The sequence below is a fragment of the Hemicordylus capensis genome, chromosome 2 (genome assembly GCF_027244095.1).
Source record: "Hemicordylus capensis ecotype Gifberg chromosome 2, rHemCap1.1.pri, whole genome shotgun sequence".
NCBI classification, from domain to species: domain Eukaryota; kingdom Metazoa; phylum Chordata; class Lepidosauria; order Squamata; family Cordylidae; genus Hemicordylus; species Hemicordylus capensis.
Genome location: NC_069658.1, coordinates 338,382,730 through 338,406,939, shown reverse-complemented (window position 1 = coordinate 338,406,939; position 24,210 = coordinate 338,382,730). Strand labels below are relative to the sequence as shown.

Genomic DNA, 24,210 nt, shown 5'->3' with positions numbered 1-24,210 from the left:
CCTGGTATAACCAGGCATTTATTGGCCTTCCAGTCCCCAGTACTAGTTAACTCTCCAAACCAGCTGGCTTCACTTGGCTGAAGGCTACATCCAAAGGAACAACCCAGAAGAGAGAGGGAGGAAGAAAGGAAGATAGTGAGAGAAAGAGAGTGGGAAAGGAGAAAAACAGAAGGCACGAGGCAGGTGCAAGAAGGTGGTATGAGGCAGGTGCAGTCCCCTGGAGAGGCACTGGGGTCAAATCCGGCCCACCTGTAGGCTGGGGGGGTCTGCAAAGGTTTCCCCTCCCCTCGCCAGCCTCGTTCATCACTGCCACAGGCCATTTTACCCCCCCCCCCTTTTGGCCCTCTGCTATGCCAGAGGGCATTTGTGCATGCACAGGGCCATTTGCGCATGCACAAAGGCCATTTGTGCATGCAAGGTGGTGGAAAAAATGGCCGCCGCACCAACCTATGGAGGCCTGGACAGACTGAAAAAGGGGGTAAAATGGGCTGCGGTGGTGATGAACGAAGCCGGCAGGGGGAGAGGAAACCTTCGTGGACTCCCCACCCCCACTGTGCAGCCTAGAGGAAGCTCCCTGAAGGGACTAAAGGTTTAAAAAAAACAATTTTTCCAAAAAAAAATCGTGAAGCCCCTGAACTGTTGGGGAGGTGGTTTTCGGTCCAAGGTCAGACTGAATGGGGGGTTCGGTTTGACCCCAGAAACGTTGAACTGAACCGGTTTGACGTAGAACTGAACCCCCCTCGAACTGTTTGCACATTCCTAGAAAATACTGAATAATTTCCATGACACAAATATCAAAATGGGGGTGGAGGAAGGGGTAGAGGAAGCACACCACTGATTGCTTACATGTTTCATAAACCAGGAGGTTTACTTAGCTCCCAGTGGGCCACCATACATAATTGTTTGTCTGCTTTTTGCTTGCTAAGTCTCAGGTTGTGCAGGGCCCAGACTAGTGTTGAGTTTGCATATAGGATCTCCAGATTAAAATCTCTATTCTGCTTTCCCCTCATGGGGTGGCTTTGGGCTGTGAGGACAAAATGAAAGATATCCCCCATAAAGCTCTGAGCTCCTTGTAGGAAGGGTGGACAGAAATGTAGAAGAAAAATTAAAAGTGACCAGCAAATATTTATGATCCATATAAAGGCTTTTTTGTTTCTGCAATCTCTAGTTAAGTGTCCTGCTTGAGGCTCATAAATAGTGAATGCGATTTTAGGATTAGGAATCCAGGGTCGTGTGTTCTCTTTCTTTGCTTGGGTTACTAAACAGTTCTTGCTGTCAAAATTGCTAATTAGGCTTTCATGGGGAAAAAAGGGCTATTACCAGATGTGTAAATTTCCTTTCAGCTCAAGGATGCAGCTGATGTACATTCCGAAAGACTGGGGGGTGGGGAAAGAGAAGCCTAAACATCTGGCTAACTGTAAATGGTGTAATCTATTTCTGTCTGTCTAAGCATGAAAATTCATCTTTACTGAAGAGAGCTTTCACACAGAGATGGAAGAAAACCATGATTTGTTCCATAGGAGAGAAAAGACTGAGATGTCTGGGGTCATTAGTGTTAAGAGGGAGCAGTAAGTAAACCGTGAAATTTAATTAAACCCACAAAGATGGGAGTCAAATCACAGTGCCACATGGAACGGAAGTCTTCTGCATTGCAATGGTGATATGATGCAATTCATTCTAATTTGTGATCCTAACTTTGGATTAATCAAGGATAGTAGCTTGTTCATTAGTACTACCTGTTTAAAAGATAAATGATGCCAGTGCTTCCGAGGGCTACAAACTTTCTGTTAGTTCCTATGCTATTAACAGAGGCTTGATCAGCAGATGCCCGCAGGTGATAAAACTGATCTTCATTCTGTGAAAAGTTTCACTTGCTGATATCTTTAGATCAAAGTGCAGTTAAGGGCACATGAGTAGACCAGGCTAAGGTTGTTGCTTTCCCCCCTCTTTCTGGATGGTTGGTAACACTAAACATTCTCATTTTAAAATGCTTGCCCTTTCCTGGGTTTTATAGAAGTTACATTTTTCTCCAGATGCAGTAGTACTTACGGAATGGGTAGGCTTGATTATTGCATCTGGTTTGAAGCCAGGGTGCCCACAGAATTTTCTGGGCCTGCCCAGCCCAGCCATATAGGCAACCTAGAGGGTAAAATCAATAGCCCTAGCCCTCCTCCTCCTGCCGATGCAACCTCAGCAAAGTCCTTGCTATCAATTGCTCATCTTGCAATCATGCCAATGCACCATCTTGTAGGGATCTATCCAGCCCATGTGTGTGTTCTTCTCATGCAATATACTGGTTAGCTGCGATGTGTGCTGTTTTGTAGCCCCAGTGTGGGAGTGAGAGGAACCAGAAGGGAACTGAACAAAACCAACTATGAACAGGCTGGTTCCAAGGAAAAGGAGTATTGATCCAAGAAAGACTTTTGTGAGGGGTGGGGGTGCACTCAGAAATACAAACATCTCTATAAGCAGTATGAAACAGATTATCTTCATCATTTTGAATTGGTACCTGCCCTCCTTGCTGCCTTTGGGCCTGGTATGGGAGATTGTGTTCTTCTCCTCAACACTCCCTACAATTAGCAGCCCTGATTTGAAGGCCCAGGACATGATCTGAAGGCCCTAGGATCTAACAGTCTTGCTGAAGCTAAGCAAAACTTGGACTAGCCAATTCTATGTACATCCCCTTGAATTCCATTGAAGAAATGAAAGATGTAAACAAACAAACCTCAGGTAAAGAGTACTTCCCAGCTTGTGAGCAAACAGATACAGGCTTAACTACTCATCATTTTCCCACTCCCTTATAGATTCTTAATGAGGCTCAAGTTTAGTAGAAGTGGAGCACTCCTACTTCCATCAGTTGGAGTTATTTCTCAATGCACTTGCATAAATACCCTGAGTGCATGAAGTATGTGTATCCAGCCAGTTTGAATTAATGTTATCATTTGGTAAAGCTTCTACATCAATTAGGCTGAGAGGCAATAGGGAGTGTAGTACTTAAGCAGTTAAAATGTGACTTATGATGTTTTCCTTCCTTCCTCCAAGTGTCTCAGTAACTATGTGTGCAAAGAATGCAGGCCCTTTGAGTAAAGATCCATGTTTGCAGTATAATGACTTAAAGACAGTTTAAAACACTGAAGGTGTGAATTCCAATGGGCCACCTCTGAATAACTGACTTCACTGCAGCCTAAAATTCTTTCACATCAGCTTCCTGCTGTTTGGATTAAGCTGACCCCAGATGCAGCTTAATTGAATCAGGGGTGGGGAACCCTCTACACAATCTGTCCATTTCATCAACTGCTGTGGCTTCATTGGCAGTAGGTGATTGGAGTCATTCAGCACCGGCCACCCTCTGGTCAATCTGGAAAAAAAATGTAAATCAACAACTACTAGTGCAGAGGAGAACTCTCTGAATGAGAGCTGAAGACAAAATAAAAAACTAGAGATATGTAAAACCTACCCCTTTCTTTTGGTTTCAAGTAAGTAGTTAATTATGATGATCCATGGTCAGACACCAATAACTCTCATTTGCCTTCCCATATCCTGGGCATCACATGTACTATAGTGACTAGTGTGTCAGATTAGGACTGGGGAGACCAATCCTCATTCAGCCATGAAACTCACTAGATGAAATTGGGCCAGTCATGCTCCCTCAGTCCATACTTCCTTACAGGGTTGTTGTGAGGCTAAAATGGAAGAGGAGAACCATGTATGCCACCACCCTGATCTTAGTGGACCGGATTAAAATGTCCAGGTCAGTTGCCTGGGGTGGGGGGGAAACCAAAAACCAAACAAGCCTTTTTCTCAGTGCGGACCTGAATCACTATTTCACCTCAATCCCTAGTTGGCAAATGCATATCCTGCTCCCCATTCAAAAATACAGACATTTCTGTAAGCAGAATGATTTGTCCTCTTACACTCTGAAAAGCACCATGCACGCTCAATGATGCTACATAACTAACAAATCATCATCATCGCCATCACCATCACTGTTGTTGGCTTTATGAGATGTATCAAGGGGTGATTGGTAGACAATGGATCTTGGTCACATCCAACCCAGCGAATGTGGTTTTAATATTTCAGCTTGCATTTAAGAGCACTTTAAAAATAATTAGTATCTTCCTTGCTTAGTGGAAACTTTCCATAGCTCAGGGCTTAAGTTCATAATGAGAAGCAGTTAACTGTGCCATTTCTACAGTCTGAATGGTAGTGACAGCAGTGCCATCTTGGGGAGAGGGGCACTGCTTTTTTGTATTCCAACCTCATTATGCTCCTAGGTGTTCTGCCCCTGAGCAAGAGGTTATACAACATTTGGCATGTTCAGTTTGATGGTAATTGGATAGTGGAAATGGTGTTGCATGCATGTTTAGAATCAGAAAGGTTTGATTTGGTTTCCAGTCCTGGAAGAAAAGATGCTCATGCATTTTTTTTCTCCCGGCTTTTGCATACATTTACACAGTGACAAATATGTCAGTTGACTAAATAAGCCTTTATTAAAAATGAATTTAAAACCAAATCTAGGAAATCTTCCCTAAGCACCCACAGCTTTAGAACACCAGATTTGCCTTTCTAATTAAAATGCTGTCAGTTTTAAATGTAATTCTCCGCAAGAAACAAGTTCCAGGAGGGGGGGGGGGAGGCCGAGAAGCTGTTCAAACAATTTTCAAAGAGATTTATTTTGTATATTTCATGATGATCATGTTCATCTTTCCATCTTAAGTGTGTTCAGCTGGAGAATTGGTGCCTTTGGTAATAAACTGTCAAAGTGAATGCACAGTACTGTTAGTTTCAGTTACCTTCAGCAGGGGATAAGATCAAAGAGCAAATTGTCTGATGCGTGAGGTTGCATTTTGCTTTTTAAAAATGAGAGATTAATGGATACAGTTCTTTGTCATTGAAATAATTAATCTATTAAGGAGAAAAGCAAGAGACCCTGGCATAATTTGAAAAGGAAGCATTTTCTTCTTTGCTTTTTCAGCACATCCTTGGCACAGCTGCTTGAGGGAGCATTTTAGAATGTAGAATTAGAGAAGAGAAGAAAGTGAAGCGATTTTTTAAAAAATGTATGGTGTTTGTTGGTCTTTTATTGTGTTTTTAAGATGGTTCTACCTCTCTATCGGAGCTCTTTGGATTAAAAAGCGACCTAAAAATTCAGATTTAAATACATAAATGAATATAGACTAATTATTTGATCAGGGCCCAGATAATATTTCTACATTACAAATTTCTAATTACAAATTATCTTGCAAATGATAATTTAAACATTTTAGCAGCAAAAAGTACAGAACATGGAAACTGGCAGTGTAGAATTCTAAGGCTTGGGGCTAGGCATGGGAGCAGCCATTGGGGAACAGTGAAATGTAGTGTTTGGCATAAGCATGTTGAGTGAATCTTGCTATTCATTACTAATACTAGCTTCTGGTTTTCAAAGGGTGAGAGATTTCTCACCCTTTGAACCCTCTGGTGCCCTTTCCTAATAGTGCCCAAGGAAAAACACTTAGGAAAAACACTTAGGTCTTAGGAATGCCTAGTTTGAAACTGGACGTCTAGACCTTATAGTTATATTTTAATGGCAGCTTGAATGCATTATCAAGTGATAATCTTTGCACTGGTTTAGATGGTGCTATCCACGGAATTAAGAACAAGGCGTACATATTCTGACCTTCCACCACCTGATGTACCATTCCATCTCCTATGTGATTATATGGAGCAGAACTGCTCTTACTCGTACTTAAACCACGGTGGGGTGTGTGTGTGTCAGTTTGAATGCTTTATCCCCTGCGTGATTGATTACATGCATATCAAGTGGGGAAGTAGGATACATGTACCCTTGTTATGTGATGTGTGGGGCCAGCAGACAGGTAATAGTTAGTCCCAAGTAGCCCATTATCTCCATGTCCATGAAAAGCCCCAATGGCTAATTTATGTGGATAGTTTTAACCTTGTTTTGAAATATTGTTTTAAAATTTTAAATTGACGTAATGTTTTAACTTTTTGTCATCACTTATTTTAACCAATGTTTTAATTTTTCTGTTGTCATTTATTTGTTTTAACTAATGCTTTAACTTTTCTCTTTTCATTTTTTGTAGTAAACCACCAAGAGATGTGAGTTTTGGGCGGTATAAAAATATGTTAAATAATAATTTAAAAAATAAAATATTTAATAAAAATTTAATGCACAAGAATAGTCTAGGAAAGTTTTCTCTATCAGTTGGGAATCCTATTGGAGATGTAAAAAGTTCTGTTCTCTCTGAGATTACGCCCTTTTTCTGGCAGGCTCCTGTGCCTCCAACAGCTACCAGACAAGCAGAAACCCAAGGTGTGAAACTTTCCATGACATTAAGATGTAGCAATGTTGAAAGCTTTACATATTGAATGTTTGCCAGGTTCATGGCTACTAAAAGCACATAAATCCTATCAGAAAAAGCAACTCTGACCCCCAATATCAGCTAAACAGATGCAAGGGTAGGATTGCCAACTAATCACTGTTCTCTGCTCTTATGCCTTTAAGAGTAGTTTAAAGTGCCAAGATTAGCTGGAAGTTTTTCACATGGGGCTTTTAAAGCCCTTTAATTCGCATCTCCTCCAGAATTGGGTGTGTGTGTGTGTTCACATATTGGCCAGATTAACCCCAAAGGCCCTGAGAGTTACTGAGGAGCAGTTCACACACAATTTGGGTTTTTCACTGTGCATTAGAGTGTAGCCCGATTTATATCTGGCGTAAAAATATTTTTTTTGCATCGGTTTCTTGGTACAACTTCAAGTTCTCAGTAGAGCTTCCCAGTAAACTCGTGGTAAAACCTGCTGTGTGTAAAAGTTCCTGGTGACACTTTTTTTTACAGCAGATAAGCATTATCATGTGCCAATAGCAGCAGATCAAGCTTTTGTTAAAGACAAAGAAGCAGCGGTCAGTAAAATAAAAGTCAGCAGCCCTAAATGTGGATTCTCAGTTTCCTGATATGGCACATGTTTTTCCTTATATAACGTGAAGGGCCCATCTGGCCCATCTGCTGATTTCATCAGAAGAGGTCATTTGGTTGTCCTCCACATTGAGTTATCAAAACATTAATTAAAGGTTTTCTCTGCACAACTACCTCCTCCATTTATTGCTTTCATAGATCTGATTCTATGAAAAAAGATGCTCCTTCTTCTGAGTACTACCCACTATGTCTGTGAGAAAGAACACAATCTAAAGGTCAGACGCACAAATCCAAAAGTCAAGATTTATGACACATCCGTTGGGTTGTACTGAGTTGAGTGTAAGATAATAATTGTTCTCTAGTAGATAAAGTGCTTAGAAAGAAGCGACACTGCATCTGTTATCATGCCACATAACAGGTAAACCTCACGTTTCAAGAGTGGAAGAGACATGGTATCCTGTGGGAAAAGAGTAAGATCTCAACAGGTTATTGCTAAGAGAAAAAACAGGCTTTTGAGGGGATTTGAAATAATGTCCATAGATTATTTAATAGAAAAATATGGACTGTTGGGAAACTAAACCTTAGCACACTAAAAACAACACAGAAGTCAACATGATCCTTCATCAGGAAATTATTAAATATCAGCAAAATTGCCATTATTATGATGCGTAAATGTGTAAATGTGTATGAGCCCCTGGTGGCGCAGTGGTAAAACTGCCGCCCTGTAACCAGAAGGTTACAAGTTCGATCCTGACCAGGGGCTCAAGGTTGACTCAGCCTTCCATCCTTCCGAGGTCGGTAAAATGAGTACCCAGAATGTTGGGGGCAATATGCTAAATCATTGTAAACCGCTTAGAGAGCTCTGGCTATAGAGTGGTATATAAATGTAAATGCTATTGCTATTGCTATTGCTAAAGAAAATGTCTGTCTATCCACACGCACACAGTTTCTGTCATAGTGGTGGGTGACAACATATCTGTTGGCCATGTATGATTTATTTTTTTTAATTCTATGAATGACATCCCCAAGGACAGCTTAAAGTCTTCTGAAGGAATGAATGGCTTTCGTGGGTATACTGAGTACCACCAGTGGAATGCCAACTGAACGTGTCCCAATATCTCTCAACGATAGCCCTCTTTTCACAGAATCCCCCATATCTTTCCTGGAGGAGAGGCCTTCTGGCCCTGCCCCCTCATGTGGATGTACCTGCTGGCCATTTCCCACTCCCATGTCCTGTGTATTCAGCAGCTCTCATGAGGAAGGGGTCAAACTCATGGAATTTTTCCAGAGGACAGGGCCAGAAAGTAGGGTCCCACTCCTCCTGGGTTCAGTAATGTGTGGGGATTGCATGAGAAGAGGGCTGTTGTCTCTTTCTTCCATGTCCTTGAAGCCAGCTTCTAGGTTTGCATTTTCCTTTCTAGCCTTCACTTTCTCCTGCCCTAACCAAAGAGTTGGGTCTGAAGGGGCAGAAAGGCAATGCATCTGGACATTCTTTCTTCTCTGGCACAGCAACTTCTGGTTTTTGTGGGGAGGGGCAAAGTGGCTGACATTCTTCACTTCTCTCCCTCTCCTGCTAGGTGGAGTGGTGTTAGTATTAGAGATTGAAAGTGTTTCCTATATTGTCAGGATCATGTATGTATGTTGTAAGAAAGGTTTGGAGCATCATGCTGCAATCTGCTCAGGTGTGCATTGAGCTTTAAAATATATATATAAACAAGCAATACCTAACTGTCCATGGCTCCCCCCACCACCCACTCCTAAGTAATGACTGCTGTACATAATCGGATAGGATGAGCCAACTATAACAGGCAGACTGGGGTCCCCTTGGGATTCAGTGATTAAGAATAAGGAAACCATTCCTGAAGTCTAAAGGCTGGGGTCTAGTTAACTGCAGCTGAGGGAATTTAAGTCATAAAAATATCCTGGCTTCAGAGAAGAAGAAAAGCTGTATAATTTGCAGCTGGAGATGAATATGATTATTTGGCATGCAAATACTGTTTGTCAGATTGAAGTGGCCTTCGTCAGCAGAAATGATGGCACTGAATACTGGCGAGTTCTCCTACTTGGATGATGCCTCTGTGCTTGTCACAAGTGCTTCCAGTTGACAGGAAATGAGAGGGGGTGATTGGCAGACTGAGGATTGGAAAGCTGAATGGGAAGGGAGCACTAGAGATCAGTTGCTGGAGGAAGGGGGACACAGAATGAGGTGGATAAGTAGGGAAGCACCAGAAAAGATGGTGGATGAAGCAGGTGTCTGAGGAAATGAGGAGGCAAGGAAGAGCCAGTAAGGACTGAGAAAAATCTCACACAAAACTGAAAGACAAGAAGAGAGTGGACAGGCAATATTGCTTTTGTTTAGAGGCTCTGAGTGCAGGAAATAAATACAGAGCAAAGACCAAAGCAGTGGAAGGGTTGAAGGGTTGAATGACTTAACACTACTATTATGTGGCTCAGCAACTAGGATGTGATGTTTTCAACAGACGGTTGGGATGTATTTATTTTGCTTATGAAATTAGTGCTGAGCTCTCAGTTGGGGAAGTGTAGCAGATTCCTGAGACCCTCAACCCCTGGGCACAAAATAAGCTGAAATTGTAAAACTGTCACATATTCTACACAGCAGTGGAGTCATTTTGAGGATTTTCTAGGAAAAGGAGGTTACCAGTTAGGGAGCTGCAAGATCTGCTCAAGGGACGTGTCTATTGAGCCTGGCTCTACAGTGTTCTATTTTCATTTCCTTCATAAATCTGGAAAAAAAATGTGTATGACCTGGTACTTATGACATCCTTATCACATGCAGTCAAACTGACAGACAAAATATTGTCCAAACCAGTCCAGCGTATGGGAAGCACACAGTCAGTCTTCTAAGAACCCTAACGCTGATGACATCTGCATTTGGAATAAGATATGTGGATTTATCATTTCTGCAGTTTCAAACAAAAACTGTTTGGATGCTCTTTCTATCTGAAAGCTATAAATTTAATCAGGACGGATTTGCCACTGAGCACAGATGCTCCGTGGCGTTCTATCAGACACCATCTTTCTCCCCTCCACACTACACAAACTGACCACTTGGACAGCAGTCATCTTAATTAGTTTCAAGTTAAGTAGATATGAACAAGAAGACTGTATGAGGTCTGGTAGTTGTGCCAGAGTTGCATCAGAGCCCTTTATAAAAAGTAGGCAACATAGTCCGAGGGTGAAGCCACATATTGAGAGCAGTAGGTTTCAGTTAAAACATATCTTGTTTCTTCTTCTGTGGCAAGCTTGAAAATCCCATTCTGCTGGTCTGCAGCATGGTTGACTTTAAGCTGAAAAAGGCCAGAATAGGAGCCTAGAACTCTTGACATCACCAACAAATCTTCCCCTTCCACCAATCTCCGGAGCAAATTTGCAACTTCTTTAAACTGTTTGCACTTTAAAAAAAGAAAGGAAGAAACAGTACATGAATAAAATAGTGGGGGAAGAACAGGACTGATGTGTGAACCAGTGTTTGACTTGCTGGCATATCTGTCATGCAGATTGCAAAGCCAGGCTCTTTAAATGCCAGGTCGTGACAAGCAGTGCAATGGTTAGGTTACATTGGTTGCAAATGTAATATTTTCTTTTCTGCTTTGTATAAGTTAAGATCTGTCCTTTCTTCCAGCTGGAACAATGGAAACAGGAAGTGATTTTCCAATTGCTTCTTCACACTCATGAGTTCAGAGACCCCCTTTGGAAATGTGGGCAGTTGGAGCCTTTAAGTCATGAGACTCCAAGTATAAACAGCCTAGAAGCTCAGATGTCACTGGACAGCATGACATTCAGATAAACAAAGAGCTTGCTACAGAGAGGAGCAGTTTTCATTGCTCTCTCACTGAAGTGTGGTCCCCGCTGCTGCACCAGAGCATTGAGGTGGGAGGTGGGGTTGTGCCTCGTCATATGAGGCAGGCACAAGCACCATCTTGTCTCCCTCTCCATGTGACAGGCTGGCCATTGAGGGAAGGAGGTGGGCCAATTGGGTCCTGGCTGCTTCCATTTCAAGTAGCTGCTCCACAGCTCAGCACCCTCCCACCCACCCTGCACTCAGTGAGGGATAGCTGGTCACCTGCAGGGGCCAAGTAGGAATTTGGGGGGGGGGTCACACCATATTGGCACAAGGTGCTACCTTTTTTCACCTACTTCTCACTAAGTCCCTTGCTTTTTTGAGTCCTAGGTATGCACTGAAGTATCCAGTCACTTGGCAGGAGAGTGCAGGTGTTGGGTAGGTAGTTTAACTAATGGTGTTTGGATGGAGAGCCATTTGGGGTGAAGGGGGCCAAGGAACAGCACATTAGGGCTTTTGCAGCTCGGAGGGCTGGGAATGTCCCCTGTTTGGGGGGGTGGCTCGAGAGCTTGGCAGCTTGGGTTGGGGATGGGTCGGGTTCATCCCCCAGCAGGGTAAAGCCTCGCAGTGTGAGAAAGTCAGGACCTGGTGCCTGACCGAATCAGTACCCAGCCCTTCACCCTGGTGTGGGACGGCCCTCCCTAGGAGGCCATCCCACATGGGTGGAATACCCACACTCTGATTAGTTAGGTACCTCATTGCAAGTCTTATTCTACTATATATTAATAATGTGGCCCTATTTTGTTCCAACTGAGCATGTCCTGCCTTCATTGGGGCTGGGGGTGCAATGCTCTGTGCCTCCCAAAAATATGTCCCTGAAGGTTGTGCAGAGTGGGCTTCAGAGGGAAGGGGTGAAAACTGCCTCTCCCTCCAGGACCAGCGCAACATGAGCAGCATGAGAACTGTGTCAGCCACTGAATTGCTTGGATAAAGAAAATATTTCTTTTTTAATATAATTAGGGTTTTCCTGTGATTAATTTTGAAATGGACTGAACTGAATTTTTTGTAGGTGTGGGTCCTTTTTGCCATTTGCATGCTCTAGTTTAGCTCTACCATTGCTATGCAATGGAATAGATAGATAGATTAGATAGATAGATTAGATAGATTAGATAGATAGATAGATAGATAATTCAGTGTGTGTGTGTGTGTGTGTGTGTGTGTGTGTGTGTGTGTGTGTGTGTGTGTGTACAATCACACTGCCCCCAGAATTAACTAAATTTCAAGGGGTTATAGCATATAGAGGGCAGGGGCGGAGAGACAGCAGCAATAGATAATGCTGTCCTCAAGTGAGGAAAAATATTTTCAGAGGTTGACTTACTATGTGACATTACAGATGTGGTGGAATGTAAAGTTTGTGCAGTTGCCTAGGAGTACTGTTGCACAGCTCTTCATAATTTTTGCACATAGAGTTCTTAATTGTTGCATTGTTGAATGAATGAATGAATGAATGAATGAATGAATGAATGCATTTCCAAAATCCTTAAATCATTATTTCCCAGTCCTGCTAACCGGACAATGGGCCAACTTTTAAACTGGTAGCTCTCCTATATTTAGCAAGGAGATAGCATTCAGCCCAGCACAGCATCCCTCCCAGTGGCTGTGGCTACTGCATTCCTTGTGTTTCTGTTTGGATTGTGAGCCCTTTGGGGACAGACAACCATTTTCTCATTATTTTTGCTATGTATGCTGCTTTGGGACCTTTTTTTTAAAAAAAAGTGGTATATAAATATTCCTAATTTTTCTTAATTATTCCATGATTACTTGGCTGGAAAGACAAAAGAAGCTCTACATCTGTCTATCAAATATCTTCAATATTAAAATTAAACAAATATTGGATGTTGCACAACTAGCATAGGGTATGAACCAGTTCTTTCCACACAGAGAAAGCAGGGGTTCTGTGCAGGGGTTCCACATAAAAATTCTCTCCTTGCCGCATTATCTCCTTGCCTTCATTCCATATTCCAGCAATAAAGATTCCATAACCCATTCTTCATGTTCTTAAAGCTAACTTTATGGTGCTCTTCTCTTGAAAGGTATATTAAATAAATACAATTTTGTCCTGAAATCTGTTTCTTGTTACTATCATTATTATTATTATTTTATTTCTTCTGATGTAATATTTTGCCACATTTATTATGCAGAAGAAAACTGAACATAATAGAAATGAACATGCAAACCAACTTAAATACCTTCAGAAATTAGTGGATATGATCCAGCCTTTCCATTAGTGGACACAATCCAGCCCTCATAGCTCATAGGAGGCATTTTATTCAGGGGGTGGGGCTGCAGGTATTCTCAAGTGTCTTTTCCCGGGGTTGGGATGTAGCAGGTATGTTGGCCATGCAAGGATTTCCTGGGTCCTGCAACAAGCATGCCACAGGACTTAAGGAGAACCCACACAGCCAACCTGCCTGACTTCTGCCCCTTACTTCTCAGTTCCCTAGATGTGGCCTGGTCTGTACAAAACCCTTGAGGAGGGCTGTGGGGCCTCTAGGAGGGCTGTGGAATTGCTTCCAGCATAGGATATCTTTCTTCAACCTGCTTGGACTTTGGTACATTTCAACTAGGAGTAACTTGAGCATGAAGACCAGCACACTGCCTTTCTATGAAGACATCTATTGCCACTTCATGGTTGGTTCCAGAAGTACACTCCTGGCATAGCCATGGAACAATAGGGAGGGCTTCATGCATGTTATGGCCCCTAAAGCTAGAGCTGGGTGCCAGTGGCAATATGTACGATGGTTGGGGGTCCATTTGCACAGGTGGACAAGGCTTCCACAGCATGCCCTTTGTATGTGGAGCTCATGAATTATGTGGTTGGATTGGACCTTCTTCATAAGCAATATCAGGTCTACTTTTCACATAAAAGAACATTGACATGAAGGGCACTTGGAACCACATCTGTATGGCTGCTCCAAGCAGAGAGCCATTTGTTTGAAGCAGCATTTCATATGGATAGCTTTTTCATATGAATATGTAGTTTGTCCATACACTGCCATCAACTGACTTATTTTGGGATAAGTGTGGAAACAAAATACGTGAAAGAACTTTATCTATGTGGTGAGCACATAACCGACTCACTGTATGAAGCAGCTGCCAATGAACAGTTCTAGTTTCAAGGGGCCTCCACATACCAAGCATTTAAAATGAAACTGGCTTCATGAGTGACATTTATCTTATGCTAAGAAAACAAAAGACTAGTAGCCTTTAATATAACTCAGGCTGAGGTTAAACCTATACACTGATTTAGGCCTTGATAAGCTAATTGTGATTATAGCCCACAAATTTGTTCCACTGAGGCTTTTGTAGAAGCAGATTTGTGGACTGTTCTTTATTTCTTTATTTTCTGTTCTACTCCTCTTTTAATTCACTTTCACTATGCTTTCTATTTTCCTTTTCCTGCAGATCTTTGTCTGGACGTATAGTTGGTGGGGTCTGGTGGTTTTTCACCTTGATCATAATCTCTTCTTATACAGCCAACCTAGCTGCATTCTTGACAGTAGAGAGGATGGTGTCTCCAATAGAGAGTGCAGAAGACTTGGCCAAGCAAACAGAGATAGCTTATGGGACGCTGGAATCTGGTTCTACTAAAGAATTCTTTAGGGTAAGAGAAATTAGTTCTGCCTTCTATATACAAAGCAAGAATCTCATGCTAGCCCTTGTTCACAGGAAATAGAGCACATAGGGTCTGCCAGATACCATAAATACCCTAGAAACATGGAGTAATTACACGCTTCTACAGATTACTGAGTAATTACACTTAGCAGCATCAAAAGTAATTACCCTGTGACTTGCAGCTCAGGTTTAGAGAATAATAAGTACTTGGTTAGCTCTGTAATTTAATGGCACAATTTACCATATGTAAATACATCATTGTAACACTCAAGCGGGGCTTATGTAACAAGGCCTCAAAAAGTGTATTTTCTTTCAGTGGTCTGATGTGTCATAATTTTCAGTTCTCGTCCATGTTCTCTCCAACCTACTTACTCCATTGACAATCTACACTTCAAATGATGCAGTTTAGTTCTCTTACTGTTGACCAAATGAAACTGCCTTATACTGAGTATTGTCAGTGAAGGAGTATTTTGGAGTACTGCCTACTTCAAGAGGCCATGGTTCTTCAGTTACTTTTAAAGAACTGGAAATGCCAGTGATTGAATCTGGGAGCTTTTATCTATTATTTGTTCTACCACCGAGCTATGGCCTTACGTCAGTGCTAAGAAAGTGTTGCTTGTATTTAAACATTTGCACATTCACTACAAATTGCTAGTTATTTTCCCTTCTGTTCAGTTTTGTTCTCTTTTACTTATTAAAAATGCCATTGTGATCATAGAAATGGCAGCAGAAGTCTATCTCTGTAGTGCCAACTTTCACACAATACACTTCTCCACATACCCAAAGTAGGAGACCTTTTTGCCTCTTTAAAGTGCTGCACACTTTCCTCTCTTTAGCTATACAATATGTAGGTATTGCCTACTGCCCAGCCCCATGTGTGTCTTCCTTGGTGTATGAATCTCTGCTCTGTGTATTAACACGTGCTAAGAGCGGTGGATTTATGCTATTCTGGACAGAGATCTAAAATAGCGGTTTTTGAGAAGATGTGGACGTACATGAAGTCAGCTGAGCCCTCTGTTTTCGTGCTGACAACAGAAGAGGGGATGAAACGTGTGAGGAGGTCGAAAGGGAAGTATGCCTACCTGCTAGAATCTACCATGAATGAGTACATTGAGCAGAGAAAGCCATGTGACACCATGAAGGTGGGAGGTAACTTGGATTCCAAAGGCTATGGCATTGCAACGCCAAAAGGTTCACCACTGAGGTAGGTAGATTGAAAGTGTTATTCCTCACCCTGCAGCTCAAGCAAGCAGTGCATCTAAACTTGCTTCCAGTGTCCGTTACCACAATATAGATCATAAAACGGGGCGAGGGGGGGGAGGAGGGAGGAGAAATTAATGATGTGCTAAGAACTGCTGGACTGCTGCTTAACTGTGACAGGAGCAGCCACCTCTTCAAGGATTGCTTATGACAGAGGCCTGCTCCCCCATATTCTGTTTTCCGTTAATATAGATGCAACTCTGTGTCAACAGCAGGGATAGTGTGCCATACCAGCTACTGATTAACACATTATTACTTCGAAGCAACTTGCTTGTACTGCATGACAATAGTCAATATATACTGTAGCCGTTGTTTGGAGTCGAGCTTAGAAGGGATTCTGGGAGTAAAAGTATTTTGCTATGTGCATGTCTGAACAAAGAGATGCAAATTTGTATAGGACAAACAAATCGAAAGACGAAGTGTTTTCCTTCTTGCTAGGCAATAAATAACTGACAGGTGCTTTTGCTTAGCCTGTTACCCCTAGCAACCCATTAGGCCTAGTTAGTAAAATGTACTGGAAAGAAAAAGAGGGGGAAAGAAAAAGAAGAAGTATGACTAGCCTTTCACATTGGCCACAACAAGACAGAGAATACAACAGACACACAAAGATGATACACAAAGCCAGAGAGAATAACAGGACACACACTGGCTAGCTAATATGATGAATGGATTACTCCACACAAAGGAAAAACATTGCATACTATTATCCATGCAATTCTGTTTCTATCAATTTTCCGGCAAACATGATAGGATTTTCTCATTAATATTTCAATACTAGGAGCAGGGCAGGAGTTGTGTGCAGAGTTTTAAGGTTCAGGTTTTTGTAGCTTAACAGCAAATACAACTGGCTGTGAATAATGCTGTTTTGATTTTTAAATTTAGATTTTAATGGAATCCCACTTTTCCAAATTGTTAGGGTATGTTAAAACTGTAATATTTCTTCTTCTAAAGAAATAAAACAAACATACCAAAATGCAAATGCTGATAAATCCTGCCCTTCAAAATATTCCTCTATGGCAGGAGCAGGGGAAGAGAGATGCTTCTTCTTGATTGACTTCCCAGGACAATAGAAACAGCCAAGGAAGAACACTTTGTTTTTCTATTTGGTCTGATGGTGCTTCTTTAGAACGTATGGTCTCCGTTTTCCGTCCCATTATGTTTGTTGTTTGTTTTCATTTTAACTGTTGCACTAGTACTATATACTCTGCAATCACCATGTAGTGTCTTCTCTCCACTGTGAGGACCAACCCAGGGAACACATCCTTTTCTGCGCCTGACTGAACTGATGGACCCTCTTCTTGTTTCCATCCAAGTCAGCAGAAGTTTGTCTATTGAAGTCAATGGGATCAGAATCTGTTTCATAAAGAAAACATTTTCAACAGATAGGCCCATTGGGTAGAATCCTAGTTCTATTGACACTAATGGGAGTTTCATTACTGACGCCAGCGAAGGTACAGTTGTTCTTAACAAACCAACTGCTCTGTGATAAATGACCCACTGAGGCATCCAGTGTTCTCACTTTAGTGTTCCCACTTAAGGTTGCATTTGAATTCCAAAACTGAAACATAAGAAATAGTTATTGCAAAAGGAAGGACAATGATGTTGCACAGGATCTCTGCCAGGTGGCGATTTTGCTTTGGAAGGGCAGGTATGCGTTCACATATCATCTAGACACACTATTTCAATATTTCTCGCAGTATTTCGCCCCTCCTAATCTAATCCCCTCCTAACAGGTAAAGCCTGCTGTCTGGAAAGGCCCAGGAGGTTTTCCACGAGGCTTTACTGCAAGTTTGGGGCATAATGGATATTCCAACACAAAGAGAGGATTTTTTTTTACCCCGGACATAAATCAGGCTAGGTTCTAATATAGAGGGGGAAACCTGAATCGTGTGTAAAGTGCTCTCTGAAATATCTCACCGACTTCGGAATAAATCTGACACCTACCCTACCAAAGTAAAGTCACAATAAAGCTTCCATCTGAAAAAGTTCCAGGTGAACCTGTAGCACCGTTATTCACAACCTTTATTGATGATTTAAGAAATGAAATAAATAAATTTTTCCCTACTGAAATATAAGAAATAGTTATTGTACAAGGATGGACAACGATGTGACACTGCTGAACCTGTATTGTCATTATTCCCATCCCCTATACAGAGTGCACACACTTTGTCGGCACTGAAAATTCCCACATCCATAGCGCAGATCAATAGGGCTTATAACTAAGAGTGAGGGATTGGATATGCTGAAAAAGTGCATCAGATCCCCTGAAAACTGTCCCACAGACCTATCCTTTGTAGGAACAAGCATGGCAAAAACTAATACTGTGAAGAATGGGGTGGGGGTTACAATGATCACTGATAGGCAGAGGGATTGCAGGGTCTTGCATTTTGTTTAAATAGCTCAGGTTGTACCATCATCAACAGACTGAATTGACTAAAAAAAAATGGTGACCATTTTTAAGATGTAGTGTAAAGCATCCTTTTTTCTTCTTCAAGGGATCTGATATTGAGGAATTATTTTTTGTTTATTTGATTTCTATACTGCTTTTCATTAAAACAATCCCAAAGCGATTTACAATATAATTAAAACAATGCACAATTAAAATATAAAAAGTACAGGTATTAAATATATAAAAATCATTTATCTCTGTTTAGAAGGTTTAAAACCTATATAAAACAGTAACACAAAAACACAGAACAGCAGCAGTAAAAAAGGAGAATCAGTAAATGCTATGTTCTCATATAAAAGCCTGGGTAGCGAGCCACATTTTTACTTTTCTAAGAACAGAAATGGAGGCTGAGGAGCGGATGCCATCTGGGAGAGCACTCCAAAGCCTGGGGCAATGACTGAGAAGACCCTGTCCCATGTGCTTGACAGCAGAGCCTTTCTCACTATCAGCACGCAGAGCAGAGCCCCCTCCAATGATTTTGTCATGCAGGCAGAAATGCTTGGGAGCAGGCAGTCCTTCAGATATCCACAGCCCAAACTGTTAACAGCATTAAAGGTCAAAACCAGCACCTTGAATTGGACCCAGAAACAAATTGGTAGCAGTGCAGCTCTTTCAGAAAGGGTATAATATGATCCCAGCAGGGAGCTCCTAGAAGTTTCCAAATATTCTTCAAGGGCAGCATCACGTAGAGTGCATGACAGTAATCCAGCTGTGAAATGACTAAGGCATTGGATAACTGTAACTTTAATATGTGAGTTTGAGATCTTTCACCAGCTGTTGGGCATGCTGTAGGGAAGGCAAGTGCTCGCCTGCCTTCCCTGGCAGACAAGTAGCAGCCACCCTCCACTCTGCAGTGCTGCATGCCCACATGAGTGGTAGCACAGCAACGGCAGGAGCTGAGAGCAGGGGTACTTTCCCCCCTTTCATATACCAGGATGCCCCATGCTATGAGTGCAATGGCTGCTCTCCCTAGAGCAGCTGCCATGCTCGGCATGGCTGCTCCTCCCCCCCCCCCCCCGGCTCACTGCCAGACATGGTGATGGGCCCGGGAGGAGCCTCGTAACCCGTCGATTGCCTGCTGAAGTTAAGCGAACCACAGCCTAAATGCCAGGTCCAAAAGTGGGGCTAGGCACAGGGGCAGTGCTGTGATCTAGGCCAATCCTGGGGCACTGCCCCAGTCCATGGCAGTGCCAGGATTGGGCTAGATCCCAGAGCTTCACGTGTGCCGTCTAGCCCAGGCCATTTTTTTCTCCAGTTGGACTTCAGTTAATAAATGTTAATAAATGTATAAACAATTTGTGAATACTATATCAGACTTTAAGCAGTGCTGAACAGACAGAAATTATTTGGGGGATAGCATTAACACAAAACAACCTGTTCTAGTCTAAGGGAAAGTAAATTAGTTGGTGGGTGGGAAGAGAGACCTTACACAAAATAAATCTATATATCAGTGTTAAAAACAAAAGAAGAGAGATGATATAAAATGAAGTAGTGGTGAGCAGGTAGGACAGCATTCTGTACGTGCCTTCCCTTCTCAAAGTGATAACCTTTAAGCAAAGCTCCCCAGAGGCCCCATAAACTTGTATGTCAATTATTCCAAGTCATTTAAATGAATAAAAATGTTCCTTGTCGAAGATTCAACAAAACTAACATACTTCAGAAGAAATAAGTGCCAGCCAACTTGATTTTTCATCAAAGATTCAGGGGCTTGTCAGAAACTAGAAGATGCAGTGTGCCATATGAGCTACAAAGGAGAACCAATTACTTCAAATTTAGTCCCTTAGGAAAACAACAACATGCAGAACAAATGATATATGAGTGTAGCGGAGTGATCTGTACTTAAAGAACAACAAAGAGTTTATTGGGCTTTATAATACCATATACCCACGCAGGAATTAAAATATTCTTTCAGATCACTGATTACTACATCTTCCTGGATTGTTAAACAGTGACTGTACAAATGAGGCTGTGTTCTGCCTTAAACTACAGAAATAATTGTCTGTTCTGCGTCATCGCTGCTTGTTCTTAAAACACTGTTTACATGCTCAGTGCCTAACATTTCATGTGTCAAATGTGACTTGAGGGTGCAACATATCTCATGTAAGAGTCCCAGAGCAATATCATAATTGCTGATATCAGCACTGTTTCTTGACCAAAGTTACAAAAGGTTGCATTTGTGGAAATAGCCATGGCTATCCCATAGCTTTCCCCCCTCTCTTCTGTGCAGCACAGTTCTGTCAAGGGGGCTAGCTCATTAAAGGGATGAGAAAGAATGACATCAAGATATACTGTTCCAGTAGGGGACAATGGTCAAGTCAAAGCCTCAACTGAGGCAAGGAGGTGGAAGATGGTAGGAATTCTAGGAGGGACACAGACCTCAGACAGATCCAAGGAAAGTACAGTTGGTAGAACAGACAGGACCTTGGATAACTCCAAGGAGATGGGGAGGGTGCAGAGAGAGATCTGAATAAAACAGTTTAAGTTGAATGTTGCATCGGGCAGATGCTCTGAGGTAACTGCTGGTTTCTATAGCTGTTGCCCAGGGAGAGTGGTTTAGCACCAACTCTTCCTTGGAGAAAAACTCTGTCATTTAAAGGAGCCCTGCCCAATTTTGTAAGCACTGGAGCTGTGGAACCTCTGCTTGAACTGGCTGGTCTTCAAGGGACTCCTCCAAGTCAGAGGATGAAGGCAGAGCTGTGTTCCAAGGTCATGGTGGGAATGCTAGATCTGGCCCCCCTGGTTCTGGGTTAGGGATGTGCATGAGTGGCTCGGGGCAGCTGGTGGTGGGGCAGGGAGCGGTTGCCTTAAAAATCAGGCAAGGAGCTCCTTACCTGTTCGGATCCACCCCGCCGCTCTTCTGGTAGCGGCACGTGCCTTCGAAACCATGCAGGACTGCAGCACTGTTCCATGCAGCCTCTGTGCAGCTCTTTGGAGAGTGGGTGTTGCCACTAGAAGAGCAGCAGTGTGGGGACGAGCAGGTAAGGAGCTCCTTACCTGCTTTTTAAGGGAACCACTACACACCCCACCAAATTGGCTCAAACATCGGCACCCGAATCGGTTTGGCGCTTCCCAGAGGAGGTGCCAAACCAGCTCAAGCACACCTCTAATCTAGGTGTAGGAACTTTCAGGGACAAATATACAGTGGCCACAGAGTGCTTTAGAGGGAAGGGGAGAGTGGTGAAAATTGGCCCCCTTCACCCAACTATCCATGCTGCTTTACTCTGGAACACATGCTGTATGCACATTTCTTGAGTCAGGATGTCAGCCACTGTTTACTAGAATTATACAATGATTTGTTTATTTATCTCACTCCTTTTATTTAAACATTTCATGTCTTGTCTTTCATAATACAAAATGAAGGCTGCAATCCCTGCTAATTGAACAATGAAGAACCTTAGTGGCGGCTCTCTTATATTTAGCAGGGGGAGAGCAACTGTTTCTATTCAGTCCAGCATACCAGTGGCTGTTGCCTGTGTCTCCCTTGTGTTTCTTTTTAGACTATGAGCCCCTTTGGGACAAGGAACCTTTTTCTCATTCCTTTTGCAATGTAAACTGCTTTATGAACTTTTTTATTGAAAAGTGTATATAAATATTCTTAGTGGCTAACATCCTGACTAATGTAATGTGGGCATGCTAGGAAGATGCATCACTGCAAATAGCTTCCTCACTTCTGCAGCATCTGCCCACACAGTGTGGGGTGGGGAAGCCAATCTCCTCTGCCTCTGGAAGTGACCTGCATAACCCTCGGGGACATATTTTCAGATGGTTCAGGGTAATTATAGAGGCAGAGGAAATTGGCAAACTTGACCTCCCATTTTTGCCTGAAACTGCACAGCTAGGAAAGATCCCCACAGCATGAATATGGCTTTCTGGTACATCCACACTGTTAGTATGTCAGACAATTTTAAAATAATATAAAATAAAATAATTGACATAGCAATACCAGGTGATAGCAGAATAGAAGAAAAAGAAATAGAAAAAATAACAAAATACAAAGATCTACAAATTGAAATTGAAAGGCTGTGGCAGAAGAAGACCATAATAATCCCAGTGGTAACTGGTGCCCTAGGTGCAATTCCAAAACAACTTGAAGAGCACCTCAACACCATAGGGGCCACAGAAATCACCATCAGCCAATTACAAAAAGCAACTCTACTGGGAACAGCCTACATTTTGTGACAATATCTATAATAATAATAATAACAACAATATTGATAATAAAATTCAGCCATCCCAGGTCCTTGGGAAGGACTCGGTGTCTGGATAAAACAGACCAGTCAATAACACCTGTCTGATTGTGTAAACAAAAATAATAATTAATAATATAATTAATGATAAAAAACAGTGTTCAAAATCACAAGCTCCTCCATATATAAAATAAAATTCACAATTATTGTATGACATCCAGATTAACACTGTGTGCACTGAAAAACATTCCACAAACACAACAGAGAAGAGGTTATTCTTGCCAATCTCCCTTTCCCTTTGCAGCCCACTGTGCCTCCCAAAGATATGTCCTTGTGGTTTGCAGGGCCCTCAGGGACATATATTCTGGAGGTACAGATGGTTGCAAAGTGAGGGAAGAACTGGCAAAAATTGCCCTGCCCTTGTTGCACATGTGGAATGTTTTTTGGTGTGTGCAGTGTTATCCTGGATGTCAACCATCATCTACAACAGTAATAACTGAAAGCAGGTCAACATAAATTAGCATTACAATAAAATCCTCAACATTATGGGGGGGAAACCCTGTAATTTCAGACTCTGGTGGTTTTCCCTGAAGAGGGAAATCCATAAAGCTGGGCCCATGATAGAGAAGGCCTTAATTTGTACAGTTCCCAGTTTCATACTCCAGGATAATAGACTCTGAAGTAAGGCCTTCACAGATGAAAAAAGATGCTCCCTAAAATACGCTTGAATTGTGCCTGTAAATCAATGTCAGCCAAAGTAGTTTTAAATAATTGTTTTTTCAGTGTAAAGAGAGGCTGCAGCATCCTACACTAGCTGCAGTTTCCAAATGCTCTTCAGGGACATCCCTATACAAAACACATCGCAGCCATCAATTTTTGATGCTGCAAAATGCACAGATTAAGGGGAAGAGATCCCCAAGAAAGGATTAAAGTGGTAAATCAGATACAGTTGACCAGTATAAACAACTAAGTGAAAGACCAGATCCAGCAACATCTGCAGTTGCTGCACTTGATCTACTATTGGAATGTCCTAGGGATCCCAAATATTTCATCACATTTTCATATGAAATGTATATGAAATGCCTAATTATGCTTCTTTTAAAAATATGCTAAAAGATTACTCCTCAGTATTCGGTGCTGAGGAGGATGTACTGCAGCACAAGTCTTTATTGACTTTCTAGCAACATTAAATGAATTATGCCAACAATATGCTTGGCAGATACAGTGGACCTTGCACATCTGTTGCCCTTCCCCTATTTCTTCCCTTCTTCCCCTTTGCTCCTGCCATTCTGTCACATCTTATGTCTGCAGCTTGGAGAGTCCAATCAGACAGACAGCCTGACAACAGCACTGCTTCTAGAACTCTGAGGTGCATACAAATTGTAGCTAGAATGAAGTTAGCGGGAGGTTAAGCCACAAGTCACCAAAGGTTTACTGAAATGGCTTCTCCTCTGTGGTGTAATCAGCACAGCTGCATTAATTTCAATCTCTTTCCTCCTACATAGAATCTGGCCCATTGACTTCAATGGCATCAAAGGATCTTCCTTTTTCTGTTTTTGTATGTTGTGAAATGTCTTTCAGTTGTTGATTTGAATATGTTATACCTCTTAAATTGATTAAATGTTTATTTTTCTTTTTGTTCCTTAAAGAAAGATATTACTGATCGTATTGTTATATATGTCTTTTGTGACATGAGGATCACTCAGGAGGAATAGGCGAGCCAGACTCCCCTCCCCCATTCCCAAAATTATTATCTGCACATTATATATATTTATATATAAATATATTTGGGAAAGGCCAAATTATTGAGCCACAGCTGCAGCTTGACAAATGACACCTCCACAGCTCTTACACTTAATTGTTTCAGAAAGCAACCCTATGCCAATGCTTAGAAATCAAATTTTATACTATTATCAATTC

At 42.0% G+C, this 24,210-nt stretch overlaps 1 protein-coding gene across 7 annotated transcripts in view; it reads left to right on the top strand.

The window, feature by feature from the left end:
* GRIA1 (glutamate ionotropic receptor AMPA type subunit 1) overlaps positions 1 to 24,210 on the top strand; it is a 299,136-nt gene that overhangs the window by 255,720 nt on the left and 19,206 nt on the right. For all 7 annotated transcript variants that reach the window (XR_008314540.1, XR_008314541.1, XR_008314542.1 and 4 more), the window contains 2 exons: positions 14,185 to 14,383; positions 15,351 to 15,598. Coding sequence is in view for 3 of the 7 variants with exons in the window: in XM_053288235.1 (XP_053144210.1) it covers positions 14,185 to 14,383; positions 15,351 to 15,598 (447 nt within the window). In the remaining 4 variants the exon portion in view is untranslated. The remainder of the gene's footprint in view (positions 1 to 14,184; positions 14,384 to 15,350; positions 15,599 to 24,210) is intronic.